We start from the raw sequence: 14277 nt of genomic DNA, 5'->3' as shown, positions 1-14277 counted from the left end.
CCCGCGTCTCCTGCATCGGCAGGCGGACTCTCAAGCACTGCGCCACCAGGGAAGCCCTAATCAACTTTTTCTCCACATTCCCTGGAACGGTACCTGGCATAAGGCAAGTACTCACTGTTAGCTCTGATTATTACACTACGGGAATTTCTCTGCAAAGGATGTGAATAAATTAAATATGAATGAAATAAATGCTGAAGAAACATGAGAAAAAGAGTGACCAACTAATGGTGGAAAGGAGCTGTAGGTCGGAGCATCTTATTCGTTCATTCATTGGTGAGTAGCAACATTGGCTAAGATGAAATCTGATGCAAACTATTATATACAGGATGGATATACAATAAGGTCCTACTGTATAGCACAGGGAACTATATTCAATATCCTGTGATAGACCATAAGGGAAAAGAATATGAAAAATAATGTATATATGTGCACCTTTGCTTTTTCATGTAGAAAATGGGAATAAAAATCTTCTATTGCTGTGAGCATTACATGAGTAACATAAAGTGTCCAATTAAAAAAAAAATCCTGACAGCCTAGTGGAATGTGGGTCACAGCCAGATTTAAATTGCCTTGAGATAATAGAAATGTGAATTTTTCTTGCCCATCTGAGTTTATGGACTCACTATACATTTACTGAGCCCCTACAGCGGGCCAGACATTGAACTAGACCCTGTGGATACAATGCAAGACATCGTTTTTCTCCTTCAGAGACTATCATAAGGAATATGAAGTGTTGTGTTCATCTGAAGGAGAGGGTCTGTCTTGCTCCTGGCTAGGTAGATTGAGCAAATTTGTTCTTGTCTTACCTCAGATTCCCAAGAGAGAGCCTGACCATTCCAGCTCATCTTTTGGAACCAAGCCGTAGGTCAGAGGTGATAAGTTGTTGACAGGCCAGTGGATTGGCTGCCCTTGAGTCAGGTGCTCACCCCTGGTCTAATCAGCTGTGGCCAGGAAATCTGAGGGTGGATCATGTTCAAGGCATGGCCATATCCTCCTCCCCAGCAGAAGCTAGTTTCCCTTAGAAGGGGAATTGGGTGGAGCAGACAGCATGACATTAGCACAACAGGGAAAATTTTTCCAACAGATATAACAGCACATGCAAAGTCAGACCAGTGTGGAAAAGTATGAGATATTTGGGGAACTGTGAGGGTGGAGGGTGGAGAAGTTGGACTGTGACTGGAGATAAAACTGGAAAGGGAGGCTGGGGGAAGGCAGCTGGGGTGAACATCGTCCCCTTTCTCTGGAAGTCAGGACATTCTTTCACTGCAGGGCAGGAGTGATGGTGGTAAACATCATTATCCCATGAACGCTCACTGTGGTCCCAGTCTGGGTCAGAGACCACAGTGGGCACTAGAGTGGGAACCCCTGCCACTGTTGTCAGAGGTCCCCTCCCCAACCAGCCCCCAAAAAAGATATTTTGAAGGCAACCCTTCATTTGCTGGAAATTGCTATATAATAGGACATAAATCTGCCTTGAGCGTGGAGGTGGGAGCATAAACATGAACTTAGGGGCCCTGAGAGGAACTGCTCTTATGATGCCAAGCACTTCCCTAGCACGACAACCAGGCTAGACTGGCTTGCGGAGACTGCACAGATGCGGCAGACCCCCAGGTCTTTCCTGCCTTCTGTAATCAGCCACACTGCAAGGGGCTCTCTCCTGATAACACTTGGGACCCCTGAACCTGGGCTTCTATTCAGACTAGGCTTGACTTCTCCCCAAGTATCAGTTGTGTAAATATCTCCCTACCACCACCACCCATCTGTCAGAAACATATTATCAAATTATACATCAAATTTTATCATCAGTTCGTCTTGCTAAAATCATCATTTAAAAAATTAGATCTGAATAAAATTTTATTTCCCAAAGGAAGTAACTGAGGCCTTGTTTCTTCTAGGTTTTACTTGACTGTCATAATCTGATCAACTCTGGTTTAAATCTCTGTTCCACCACTGGCTAACTTTAACCTCAGGCAAATTACTTAATCTCTTGGCCTCCATTTCATCATCTGTAAAATGGAACTAATAATGCCCACCTTTAGGGTTATGACAAGGATTCAATGACATGGTGTATATAAAGTGATTAAATGGTATCTGGTACCAAAAAGGTGATCAATACATATTAGTAGTAGTAGTGGCTTGTATGATTTGGGGCAAATAATCTGATTGCAAAATGTCATATTTACTGCAAATCTACATATTTGACAGCACTGTTGTGAAGATTAAATTAAAGAAGGCGAGATGAGTGCTTTGAAAAGTGCTATACAGCTTTAGGAATCATGAAGTCAGACACGGGAGACTGTTACAGGCGAGGCTGCAAAGTGGCAGATGGAAAAAGCCAAAGTGTAGAAAAAAGCTGGGGCCATGAACTTAAACTACTGAAATCAATCTTTAATTCACTTCTGAGTTTAAAAATATCTGTACAACTATTTTATTAATATGTTTTGTACTATTTCTGAAATCAATTGTGATTTATCTCATTTAATAGTAACTACTAATTTTCTGTATATTGGGCACATATTTTTTAATCAATTTACAGATTGGCTGGTCTATTTTCAAATAGGCTTTCACACCCACAAATGTTAATTAAACATTTGTGAAAGAAAGTAGGACTATTCCTCCGAAGTAGCAAATAAGTTTTCATTGACATTCCCACTACCATTGATTAATATATCTTGTCCAGTGCATTGTATTGAGGTGCCTGGGGCCCTATCTGGACTTAGTAGAAATAGTGCTGCAATTGATTAGTTATGTCTGCCATGGGCATGGGAATGTGAAATAATAGCACATGTCTATACTTAGAAAATTGACAAATGGATGCTCTTGGTGAAAATAATTTCAAGATTAAATTCATCCTCCTGCCCACCTGACTCAGAATGGTATATTTAGCAGGGGGAGGGAGTGGAATATTCGAGTATTATGACAGATTGTGTTTTCCATAAGATGGCTACAGAGCTTTCAGTTCATGTACTCTTCTGCAATGGGACCTTGCCACTCCTCCAAGAGGTAGAGTGTAATGCCCCGTGCCTTCAATCTTGGCTGGCCTGAGTGGACCATAACCAATTGGATACAGCAGAAATGAGGCTGCCTGACTCCCGAAGCTAGGTAGGAAAGGAATCCCAGCTTCTGCCTGGCTCTCTTGGTATACCTGCTCTTGGGAAGCTTCCTCTGGGAAGCCAGCACCGTGCTGTAAGAAAAGCAAGCTACACAGAGAGATCACGTGCAGGTCAAGCTGTCGACATTCCCAGCTGAACCCAGCCTTCAATTCTGAGAGGCTCCAGATGATTCCTGCCCCTGGCCTTTGAGTCATTCCCAGCTGTTCTGGCCTTCCCAGGTAAGGGCTCAGACGTCGTGGAGCAGAGACAAGCTATCTCCTCTGTGTCTGCCTTCCTGACCCACAGAATCTGTGAACATAAAAATATCATGCAAAAGTTTAACACCACTAGATTTGGGGTGCTTTGTTACACAGCAATGGTAAACCAGAAGAAGCATCCCAAACACCAAGGGTGGGTGCTGGTGGCGGGTCTGCTTTTTCCTTCATCTTGATTGTGAGAATCTGCACAGGACAGGAAAACTCTCAAAGTTTCCATTCCTTTATCTGGGATAATAACAGCCTTCCTATCACAGTACAAAAATGAAGTCAGAAACCAATAGAGACTGAGCTTTTACGAGACAGAGTGTTTATGAAACGACACCGTCATGAAGAGCAAATGATTGCTACTCTTGACTAGCCTTTCCGTCGACTGGAGAGTGGCACTCTGAATCACGAAAGACGTGCCTTTGGGAAAATAGTTATTACCCCACATCCACAAATCCAACTTAATGGATCTAGGTAGAACTTTCACATTTGGTAAAAACCAAACCAAAGCCCTCAAAAATTCCCACATGACAAGCAGACATGAGACATACTCTTGCTGGCAGTGACCTCACTTCTCTTAGATAATGACACGCCAAGTTTGTGGGACTGCTTCTTGCTTCTGATAATAAGAATGGAGAAGAGCCTCTCAGCCTCCCAGAAGTACATGCTTCGTGCCCTTCCAGTGTGAGGCCCAGGGCCAGCCTGCCCACCTAGTCCCATCATGACTGCCCTTCCGAGAAGCTGCTTGAGCGGGGGCTTTGGGGCTTGGGCCTGCCTTTGTTGAGTCTACTCCTTAAAGAAAAATAACTCCTTTTGGATTCAGGCTAAGTTGGTAGAACCCTCCTCCAGCTACACCCCCAATTAACTTTTGTAGCAATGAGAGATAAAATACTTTTTAACATGTAAATCTAGTTTTATTCAAAGTGACCATGATACATATCTCCCATCTCCTGCCAGCATCCCCCCCGACCCTCTGTCCTGGGTGCTTCTCCCCTTCAGCCTCTAAAGATTTAGGAAAGAGTTCTTGGCTAGCCAGTCACTAGCTGCAAAAGTTGGTCAACTCACTGGTCACCTGTAAAATGAAGCTAGTCATACCTCACAGGTTGGGGAGGTCACAGCATAAGGAAACACTCTGCCATGCAACAAACATTTCATTCACTCTTTTCTTTTTTTTTTTTTAACATCTTTATTGGAGTATAATTGCTTTACAATGGTGTGTTAGTTTCTGCTGTATAACACAGTGAATCAGTTACACATATGTTCCCATATCTCTTCCCTCTTGCATCTCCCTCCCTCCCACCCTCCCTATCCCACCCCTCTAGGTGGTCACAAACCACCAAGCTGATCTCCCTGTGCTATGCAGCTGCTTCCCACTAGCTATCTGTTTTACATTTGATAGTGTATATATGTCCATGCCACTGTCACACTTTGTCCCAGCTTACCCTTCCCCCTCCCCGTATCCTCAAGTCCACTCTCTAGTAGGTCTGTGTTTTTATTCCCGTCTTGCCCCTAGGTTCTTCATGACCTTTTTTTTTTTCTTAGATTCTATATATATGTGTTAGCATACGGTATTTGTTTTTCTCTTTCTTACTTCACTCTGTATGACAGACTCTAGGTCCATCCACCTCACTACAAATAACTCAATTTCGTTTCTTTTTATGGCTGAGTAATATTCCATTGTATATATGTGCCACATCTTCTTTATCCATTCATCTGTTGATGGACACTTAGGTTGCTTCCATGTCCTGGCTATTGTAAATAGAGCTGCCATGAACATTTTGGTACATGACGCTTTTTGAATTATGTTTTTCTCGGGGTATATGCCCAGTAGTGGGATTGCTGGGTCGTATGGTAGTTCTATTTTTAGTTTTTTAACGAACCTCCAGACTGTTCTCCATAGTGGCTGTATCAATTTACATTCCCACCAACAGTGCAGGAGGGTTCCCTTTTCTCCACACCCTCTCCAGCATTTATTGTTTGTAGATTTTTTGATGATGGCCATTCTGACCGGTGTGAGATGCGCTCTTTAAAAAAAAAACGTTTATTGAACTTTTACGATGTGGCAGGCATGGGGCTAGACCCTGGGTAAACATTGGTGAAAAAGGCAGTCCCTACCTTCTGGGAGTTCCAGGGCAGTAGGAGAAATGGAAAATAAACAGGTAGAGTGCGATAAGTGCTGTGAAGAGGATGCTGCTACGGGAACACTAGAAAAAGCTCCCAAGCCAGGGATTGGAAGCTCCGAAGCTTCTGAGGCCTGAGGAAGGAGTAGGAGTTGGGGAATATGGGGGAGGGTGGGGCGGAAGAGAAGGGTGATGCAAGCAGGTCCGAAGGCCTGGAGACGAGGGAGCACGGTATTTCCAGAGAACTGCAGGTGGTTTCATGTGGCTGAAGCATCCAACATAAAGCAGAAGGTAGAAGAGGAGGCGCGGGGGGTGGGATGGGAAGCGGCAGGCAAGTTTGCATGGGTCTTGTAGGCTACACAAGGCATTGGGGAAAGAGCACTTAGCCAGTGATGAGAATAGCGGATGAGAGGGGACAAGAATGAAGGCCAGGGGCCATGAGGAGGCCTCTGCTGTAACCCAGAGTGGGATGCAATGATTCTGTGCATGAGCTGCTACTCATTTCCAACTCCTTTTGCTGGGGGGTTCAGAACATAGAAAGATGAAGGGTGTGTCTTTTACATATTATGTTTTCTGGAAGATTCTAACACAGTAAGGCCACTTTCTGTCCGATGAGTCAACAGGAAATGCAGCAGAAGCAGCGTGGGATAAGCTCAGAGGCAGAGGGGGCCGAAGGACCCAGGCCCCAGAGCTGGCCTCCCAGGCACTGCAGTGAGCTCGGCCTTTGCTGTCATTCTCCATGAGGCAGGGCCCACCCCCTGGAAGCCCAGCGATTCCCTGGGCCTGAGGAACATCCCTGAACAGGAACCTCCTTCTCTGAAATCAGAGCTGAATGTCAAGAGGGAGGGGAAAAGTTGAAATTTCAGAGTTGGGCCCCAGGCAGTTGAAACCCAATTTTCTCACTGTAATCCTCACCACACCCTAAAGAAAACCGGCCTGACTCACGGACCACATCAATCCTGGGAGGCAGGGAAGCTTGGCTGTGCGCTGCTGGCCGGCTTCTCAGGGTTCTGTCTCCCTGCACGCCTGGGGGCACGTGTTGGGGTGTCTCTCTGGAAGCCACAGAGGGAGGAAGGGCAGCCCATACCCCAGCCCATCCCACTGCTCCACAGACACCTCCCTCTTCCTCCTTTGAGCTAACAGCTCCCAAACCTATAACCAAGTGGATCAGGGAAAGCAGCTCAATTATGATCAGGTTTGAGGAGGAAATTCTTGAAGCTGCTCCAGGGGGCCACAGACCCCGGGACTGCGTGCAGCTGATTCAACAGATGAGGGGCGCAGCAAAGGGTCATGGAAAATGAGCAAGATTCAGCGTCAAAATTCCTCTTCTACCACATGGTAGCTGAAAACCTGGGGCAGATTACTTAAGCTTCTGTTGAGTTTCAGTTGCCTCAGCTCTAAAACGGGCACAACAATGTCTTGCTTGGAGGGTTACTGGAAACCATCTTCTGAAACAGAAGAGTCGCTTGGAAAATTTGGATTCTAACAGCATGTGTTGCCTACACAACCCCTAAGGCACTTATCCTACACAGCCTTTCTTTCTTTTTTTTTTTTTTTATTGAAGTATAGTTGATTTACAGTCTCTGCTGTACAGCAAAGTGTCTCAGATATACACATCTATATATTCTTTTTTTTATATTCTTTTCCATTATGGTTTATCCCAGGGTATTGAATATAGTTCCCTGTGCTATACAGTAGGACCTTGTGGTTTAGCCATCCTACATGTAATGGTTTGCATCTACCAGCCCCAAACTCCCCGTCCATCCCCCTCCCTCCCCCGCTCCTCCTTGGCAACCACAAGTCTGTTCTCTATGTCTATGAGTCTTACACAGCCTTCTATTTGTGTGGGACTCCATTCCTCTAGCTAATCTCACAGGCAGCTGGAGGGCAGCAGCAACTGTGTGTTACACATCCTTTCCTTCCCAAGGCACCTCACACTTAAGGTGGTCAATACGTGTTTCCTGGCTGACTGATACACCCAGGTATCCAAATCCCCAGGGTAGGGGTTGGGCAACAATGTCAAAATTAAGAGAGTTTCTGGCACCCAAGGCATCACCCTTTAATCACCAAAATACAGGGGCTTTTGCACGCCTTTCTTCCACCTGTTAGAAGTAGTTGAGAAATAGCCAGTTAGTACTAGAGGCAAATACAAAGCATTGGACTAGGGCTGCCCTGCCGGGGTACATGCCACCACCCTCCCGTGGTGCGAGCTTGGACGATGAGCTGAACCTCATCTCTAAAGCGGGGATGTTCAGAGTACTTACCTCATAGTTATTGGGAGCATTTACAGAGTATATGGAAAGCACTCAGCACAGTGCCCGGCAGAGGATTAATGTTCAGCAAGTATTCATCTTCACCTCATCATTGTCAAAGCTCAGTTCAGTTTGCTGGGCTGGACTCCCTGGTTAAATGGCAACACTGGAAATCTCACCCCAGATAAAGACCCTGCCACCTGGAATGGGGATTCCACCCTGGGTCGGGGAGGGGTGCAGAGCTGGGCTGTCTCTCTGGAACAGTCCATATGGCAGGTGACTATGGGAAGTGCCTTCCAAACCATAAAATGCATTTCAAATATTTGTATAATAGTTTTTGTTTTTCTGATTCTTTAAAATCTGGAAACAATACTGTAAACACAACCCTAGTTCCCATTTATTTGATAACCTACCATGAATGAGATACTGTGCCCATGGCTTTTCACAGACTTACTTGCTTTATATTCTCAATGACCCTACAAAGTTAGAACTATTTTTCAAGCCCATTTTAAAGACAAGGAGAATGACATTCCAAGATCACTCAAGGTCTCAAGTGGTATCCAAACTCAGGTCTGTGGGCTCCCAAGACTATGCTTTTAACTACTAAGTTAAGCTCGTGGGCTGAATATAGTCTAAGATGAATAAGATGCCAACAGGCTCAAGATTTCCAGCCAAATGCCAGAAATCCTGCTCTCAGATTCCGAGAGTTCTGTTTCTGTCCCCTCAACAGGCAGGGTGGCATCTCAGCACCACAAGGCACAAGACGGTGCTTTGCTATTTAAGATCTCCTGAAAACTATCTTCCTTTTCCTTGTTCCAAGTTAACCATGTCGAGCTTAATTTAACCACCTCAGAAGGAGCCAGGGCCCAGCTGACCCTGCTAAGATTTGAAATTATAGTTCTTGAGTCTAATTTTAAACCAAGCACAGAGAACATTCTTTTTCTAGCTAGGACATCCAAACAAATACAATACCACCCACCCCCTCTAAAAAAATCTGGTTTCTTTCTGAAATCAAAAGAGCGTTTTGTAAGAAATAAAATAGACATATAGAAATGGTAGCTTATTTTGCTTTAATATCCCAAAATATTTGCGTGAATGGGACTACGCTGCAGAACAAGGCAGAACTCTGTAGACAAGCACGTCTCACTCTGAGGAAAGAACTGATTGGAGAGAAGGCACCAGAAACTGCATTTTGCTGGATTATATGTAAACAGTAAATGGGGGGAAAGGCTCACAAAGGAGAAAGGAACTTGCACTGTCATTTCACAGGTGGATCCTAAGGACGGAAATTAGCCTCATGAGCTGATGCTCAACCTCCATCTTCCATTGTAGTGTAAACAGGACCTGGTGCTAAGGAGACAAACACCCACACACCAGTGGTGCACGAGGACACAAAAAGGAACTGACAGTAGTATAAGCCCCTGGGTCCTTTTTTTTCTCTTTCCCGCACGGCTCCTACGGGCATATCAATTGGCAGTGCCTTGGAATTGTACCATTTGTCAATGACTGGTTAGTGGAAAAACCGAATCCTAAAAAGCCTGGGTGAATACACTTTGTTTCTGTTCATGCTCTTCAATCAGATGACTCGGAGGGCCTGGGGTGGAGGGATGTACCGCATCTGGCCTGTCTTCTTAGGTGATAACAGTGGGTGCAGTGCGTCCCGTCCTTTCCCGGAGTTGGGACAACTTCAGGGCAATAGAAATAAGGGGGGCCAACATGACCTGAGGGAGACACAAAGAGAAAAACCTTTGCCATCACTTTCTCTAGGCACGGATCCATAGCTCCAGCCCTGAGTAGGCCTCGAGCCCCAGACCCATGTCTGATTGCCTACTCCGATAACCCAAAGGCTCCTCAAACTGTGTAAGTCTAAAAACAAAGACATGTTCTTTCTTCACAAAAAAACCTAGTTCCAGCATTCCCTATTTCAGTCAATGATCTAGTACATAAAAGCAAATGAATGACTAGGAGTCATTGCTGACACCTTCCTCCCTCACATTCCTGTTGTCCAACCCACCAGCAGCCTAAGTGACTTATCTTCTACCTCTCTCCCATTGTCACCCAGTTCTCTCCATCCCAGTGCCACAGCTCTCGCTAAACCAAGTCCTCCCTCTTACCTGGAACAACTGTGCTTCAACATCCGCTTCTGCATCCTCCTATTTGTTTCCCACACTCTACCCAAAGAAGTCTTTTCAAAATACACCACCCTCCCATCTACCTCTCACTTAAGGGAAAAAAAGAATTCTGCTGTTGCTTAAATAAATAAATATTTTAATATTAAAAAAAGAAAACTATGTATCTAGTTGAACTGCCCATTTTATAGATGAGGAAACTGATACCCAAAGAAGTGAAGTGATGTGACCAAGTGATTCAAGGGCAGAGCCAAGAGTAGTACATTTTCTATTGACCACTGTTGCTTTCCCTCGTCTAAATCTCTACCAGCTCATTATACCTGGAAGAAAGTTGGAGAACCACTGCACACACTGACATACCACTTGCCATTCCCCCTGGGGCTCCAACAGTCCCAATGAAGTGCTGAGGCTGAGGCCCAGCAGCTCCAGAGTAGGGAAAGGCACGTCCCCAGATAGAATGGTGGTACACCTGGGCATGTGGGCACCTTGCATCCTTCAGGGCCCTCCCACTTCCTGAGGACTATGGTTCAGACGAAACTTAACTCTCACTCATTCTTTGTATTTACCATGTGTCAGGTATTAAGACAGAGAAACACAACTTCCTTCCTCTTTTGCTCTTGCGCTATTATTTTGTGGATCTACAACGTAGACACCATCGCCTTTGATTTTAGTTTTAGGGATGTCTCAACACCACAGCAATCTGGCGATAACTGGAGCTAATGCCTGGCCACTGGAAAAACTGTAAAAGTGAAGCACCCTTTCATTTCTCTCTTTTTGTAATAAAAACAACTGTAAGAGCCACTTTTCCTCAAAAGCTAGTTCCATATGTCAGGCACAGTGTTCAGAATTTTGCCTTCATCATCTCCTTAAATCACTATGACAACTCTGTGAGGTAAGTAGCATTCTGCCATTCTACAGACAAAGAAACCAAAGCTCAGAACACTGAAAAGACTTACCCAGGGACACACAGTCATTAAGGAACTGAATTTAAAACAAGATCTAACTCCAAAATGGGTTAGAGAGATCAAAATCACTATGCCAGGGGTTTCCAAATGAGTTTCACAGGATTCTAATTAGGTGTCAGAAGGAAAAAGGCTTTGTGGGAGAATAGACATGGCGAAAATTATTTAATATGTAGGCATATGTACTGCAAGTCTGCTCCAAGCTTTAAGGCGAGGTGTGTGTTGTGAGCTGCTAAGACGGGGCTAACGTACCCCAGCACTTCCTAAACTGGTTTTGGCTCTGGAGCTCTGGTTGGGGAGCAGTTCCCAAAACAAGGAACACACATGGAGAAACTCTCCCCTGTGCGTCCCTGCTTCCCCATTTGGGTGGCTGTCCTCCAAGTTCTCTGTTCCACCTCTGGCTCCCAGGGCCCCTCCTCACTCTAACATACTTCTGGAGACACTCTGGGTGGGGCTGGGACCCCAAAATACAGGTTGCAAGTCCAAAGACTCTCCCATAAAGACCTTTCTTTCTGGGCCATGAAACAGTCTCTCCCTGCCTACCCCCTAGCCCTGACCAAATCTAGAGCCAGTGTATGTTCTGCCAGGGCAGGTGATGAGACCAAGCAAAGTGGCAAATAATTAGTGACAGACCAGAATACCAGATCAGGGGCTGATTTTAAAGATTAGTTCTCTTGAATCTGCCACTTAACCAGGCGTGTGAACCTATTAACTATTATTTAACCTTTCTGAGCCTCCTTATCTGAGTTTCCTTATCCGTAGAAGGGGTATTAATAGATAAGAATAACAGATTTGAGAATGGAATGATTATATCCATTTGGGTAATGGGTTTAGAACAGAGCTTGGTGAATAGAAAATGCTCAGATAATTGTTAGCTATTATTGTTTTCTGATGCACTGAAGGAGACGTGGAGGAAAGTGAGCCCACCTGTCTGATCATTTGAGAAACAGGTTGTGATGACAGGCGCAATGGAGCCACTACCCTTCCCTCCAACAGAAAGAACTAGCCGGGGCGCAGGGCCTGGGCATTACCTGGGGGTCCTGGTAGATCTTGGCGATGTCCTTCTCATAGCTGTCGATGTACAGTCGAACGGTGGCGCCTGCACTCCCGGTGCCGCTCAGTCGAAAGATGATGCGAGAACCATCTGCAAAAATGAGCCGCAAGCCCTGGGAAAAGTAACAGAGTTTCTTTTTTCCTCACATGCTGGAAGAAAGACTGAAGGCTGACAAATTATGGGGGGGTCTATTTGGAGATCTAATTTCATCTGTACTTGATCAATAGGAGGATTAGATCCTTGAGAAACGGCCACAGTTGAGCCCCGTGAGTCTGCCCTCAGTCAGCCTGTCACTGCATCCAGCCAATGGGGGTTGGGCTCATGGGGGAGAAACATCCCCAGGGTCAGGCGGGAGACAGGATCCTGGGGAGGCTGGCTGACACAAGCCCTGCCCTCTCCATCCCGCTTCCCTGTGATTTATAGACTAACCATTCCAGTTTGAAGCCTAATAACTAAGTTAATAAATAAATAAGCTGCTAGATATGGAAATCTGATTTCCAAATCAGGAGGGAAACACGAACAGAATGGGCTGAAACCAGAGCAGAGGAGGTTTCAGGTGAAACAGAGGAAGAACTCTTTGCAAAACACTGATGGAGAGCCTCAAAGTAGAACAGGGGGCCATGTGCCCCAAATGGCGGAGGTCAGCTATTCCGACCTATTGAGCCAGATCCAGCGGTCAGTCTCCACCAATGCCTGATGACTCAAAGCAGGGCCCATGTGGGTGCAATGCCAAGCCCCACCCCTCTATCTCCTGCCCTCCCCCTTCCCTCTCTGGCCGCATCTCTTGTCCTCAATAATCTTGATTCAGGGGAAAAAGGCTGGGGACTCTTGAGGTAAGAAGGCTGAGCAAGACAGTTATCTGAAGACCCTTCAGTCTTGATGCGTCTGTCAGTTTTTCCATAAAAAGAACTTTGCATAATGCTGATGGCCTCTACCAAAAGGAAAGGTACTACCTCTCATCTACTATTTGTCACCAGACCCAATCCAGGGTTTAATCATGCCACTCAGCACTGAAGACAGCAGATGAAATACACAGAGTACATTCCCACTTAGTCAACATGGGGAGGATACAGTTAATACCCGTTTACCATTTCCTGCTTCTAGACACATACCAGGGTTGGCCTCCTTCTCCCACAACTTTCAACTCGAAGCCTCTTAAAATTTTTTCACTTGATTGCAGATGCTATATCTACTTCAGAAGATTGTCCCCCCTCCCCGGTCTTCCATCTAAATGCTCAGACTTTCTGATTATAAAACGTGGAGCTGCTGACTTCCTCCTCTGAGCACAGAGCACAGGGCCCGTGCTCATGCCGACGCCCCTCCCATGCATACCTCAGCATCCCCCCTCTCTCCTGGCACATGCCGGATGCGGCGCAGAGTCTGGGTTTACATTGCCTAAGGGTCTGTTCTCTCTCTGAAGCCTCACCACAAAATCTTCTGCTCTGCTCTGCCCCCCCTGGACCCCACCCGCCCCCTTTCCTACACCCACCCTCGTCCACCCCAGGCCTCTCTTTTTCCAATTATCTCAGACATCATTTACGATCATCCATACTAGACCCAAAGTTCTCACAGATGGTGAAAAAGCATGAGGAAGAAAAGCCACGGGGCCAGAATTTTGACAAAGGGAGACTCCAGGCGCTGAGGGTCACTGTGGCCATGCACCATCCACTCGTCCACTACCTGCTCTCCAGAGAGAGACTTTAAATAAGTCCTGCAGCTCAACTCCTTCAAAGCCTGCTGGGTGCCTTGAGAAGGACCCAGCCAAAAATCTGGGTCTGGATCAGAAAAAAAGCTAACTGGACAGCTATAGCATAATCTTACCTCCCTCTTTATTATCTCTGTTTCTAAGTTATGAGTCCATTCTGTGACAACAACAGAACCAGAGGAGAGAGGAGCCTGGGCCCGGGTGTTAGTGAGAAGCCTGGAGAAGGGCTGACCCAGCCTGCACCCTGGGTACCTGGCGCCCAGTGAGGGAAATGCTAACAGTTCTGTACATATCCAGACACGGCCCAGGGTCTCAACTGTGATGTCCTCCTACGCGCTGCTGTGTTAGGGTCAGCTGCGAGTCACGTGCTACAGGTAATAACAGTGAATGTTTCTAAGTCTGCAAACGGCTTGTCTGGTTTTTTTTCTTCTTTTTTAGAAATCAGAACATATCACAGAAATGTCTATGAAGAGGCTACTCTCATGCCACGCCGGCGTTCTGCTACAAGCTCTTGAGAGAGAAGAGGGAGGTTGAGGTCTAAGGCAGCAGTTCTCCATATTTTTAAGATTCTAGGGCTCTTTTCTGCACACACATTCAACATGACCTCTTGCATAGAATTCTGGAGAATGTAAAAGTCCTTCTGGAGTCTAGACTAAGAATCCCAGCATGAGGGCATAGGGGTGTACGTAGAATCAGGGCA

At 45.8% G+C, this 14277-nt stretch overlaps 1 protein-coding gene across 2 annotated transcripts in view; it reads right to left on the bottom strand.

Annotated features, from left to right (window-relative positions):
* Positions 1-8780: 8780 nt before the first annotated feature.
* PGM1 (phosphoglucomutase 1) overlaps positions 8781-14277 on the bottom strand; it is a 56970-nt gene continuing 51473 nt past the window's right edge. Inside the window, exons 10-11 of one of the 2 annotated variants that reach the window (XM_007464298.1) lie at positions 11850-11984; positions 8781-9448 (exon numbers count right to left, since the gene is read on the bottom strand). In XM_007464298.1, coding sequence (XP_007464360.1) covers positions 9359-9448; positions 11850-11984 — 225 coding nt within the window. In that variant the 3' untranslated portion in view covers positions 8781-9358. The remainder of the gene's footprint in view (positions 9449-11849; positions 11985-14277) is intronic. The other variant, XM_007464297.1, reaches the window with a different exon arrangement.

Source organism: Lipotes vexillifer, unplaced genomic scaffold (assembly GCF_000442215.2).
Source record: "Lipotes vexillifer unplaced genomic scaffold, Lipotes_vexillifer_v1.1 scaffold47, whole genome shotgun sequence".
Lineage (NCBI taxonomy): Eukaryota > Metazoa > Chordata > Mammalia > Artiodactyla > Lipotidae > Lipotes > Lipotes vexillifer.
This window is presented reverse-complemented; position numbering and strand designations above follow the sequence as displayed.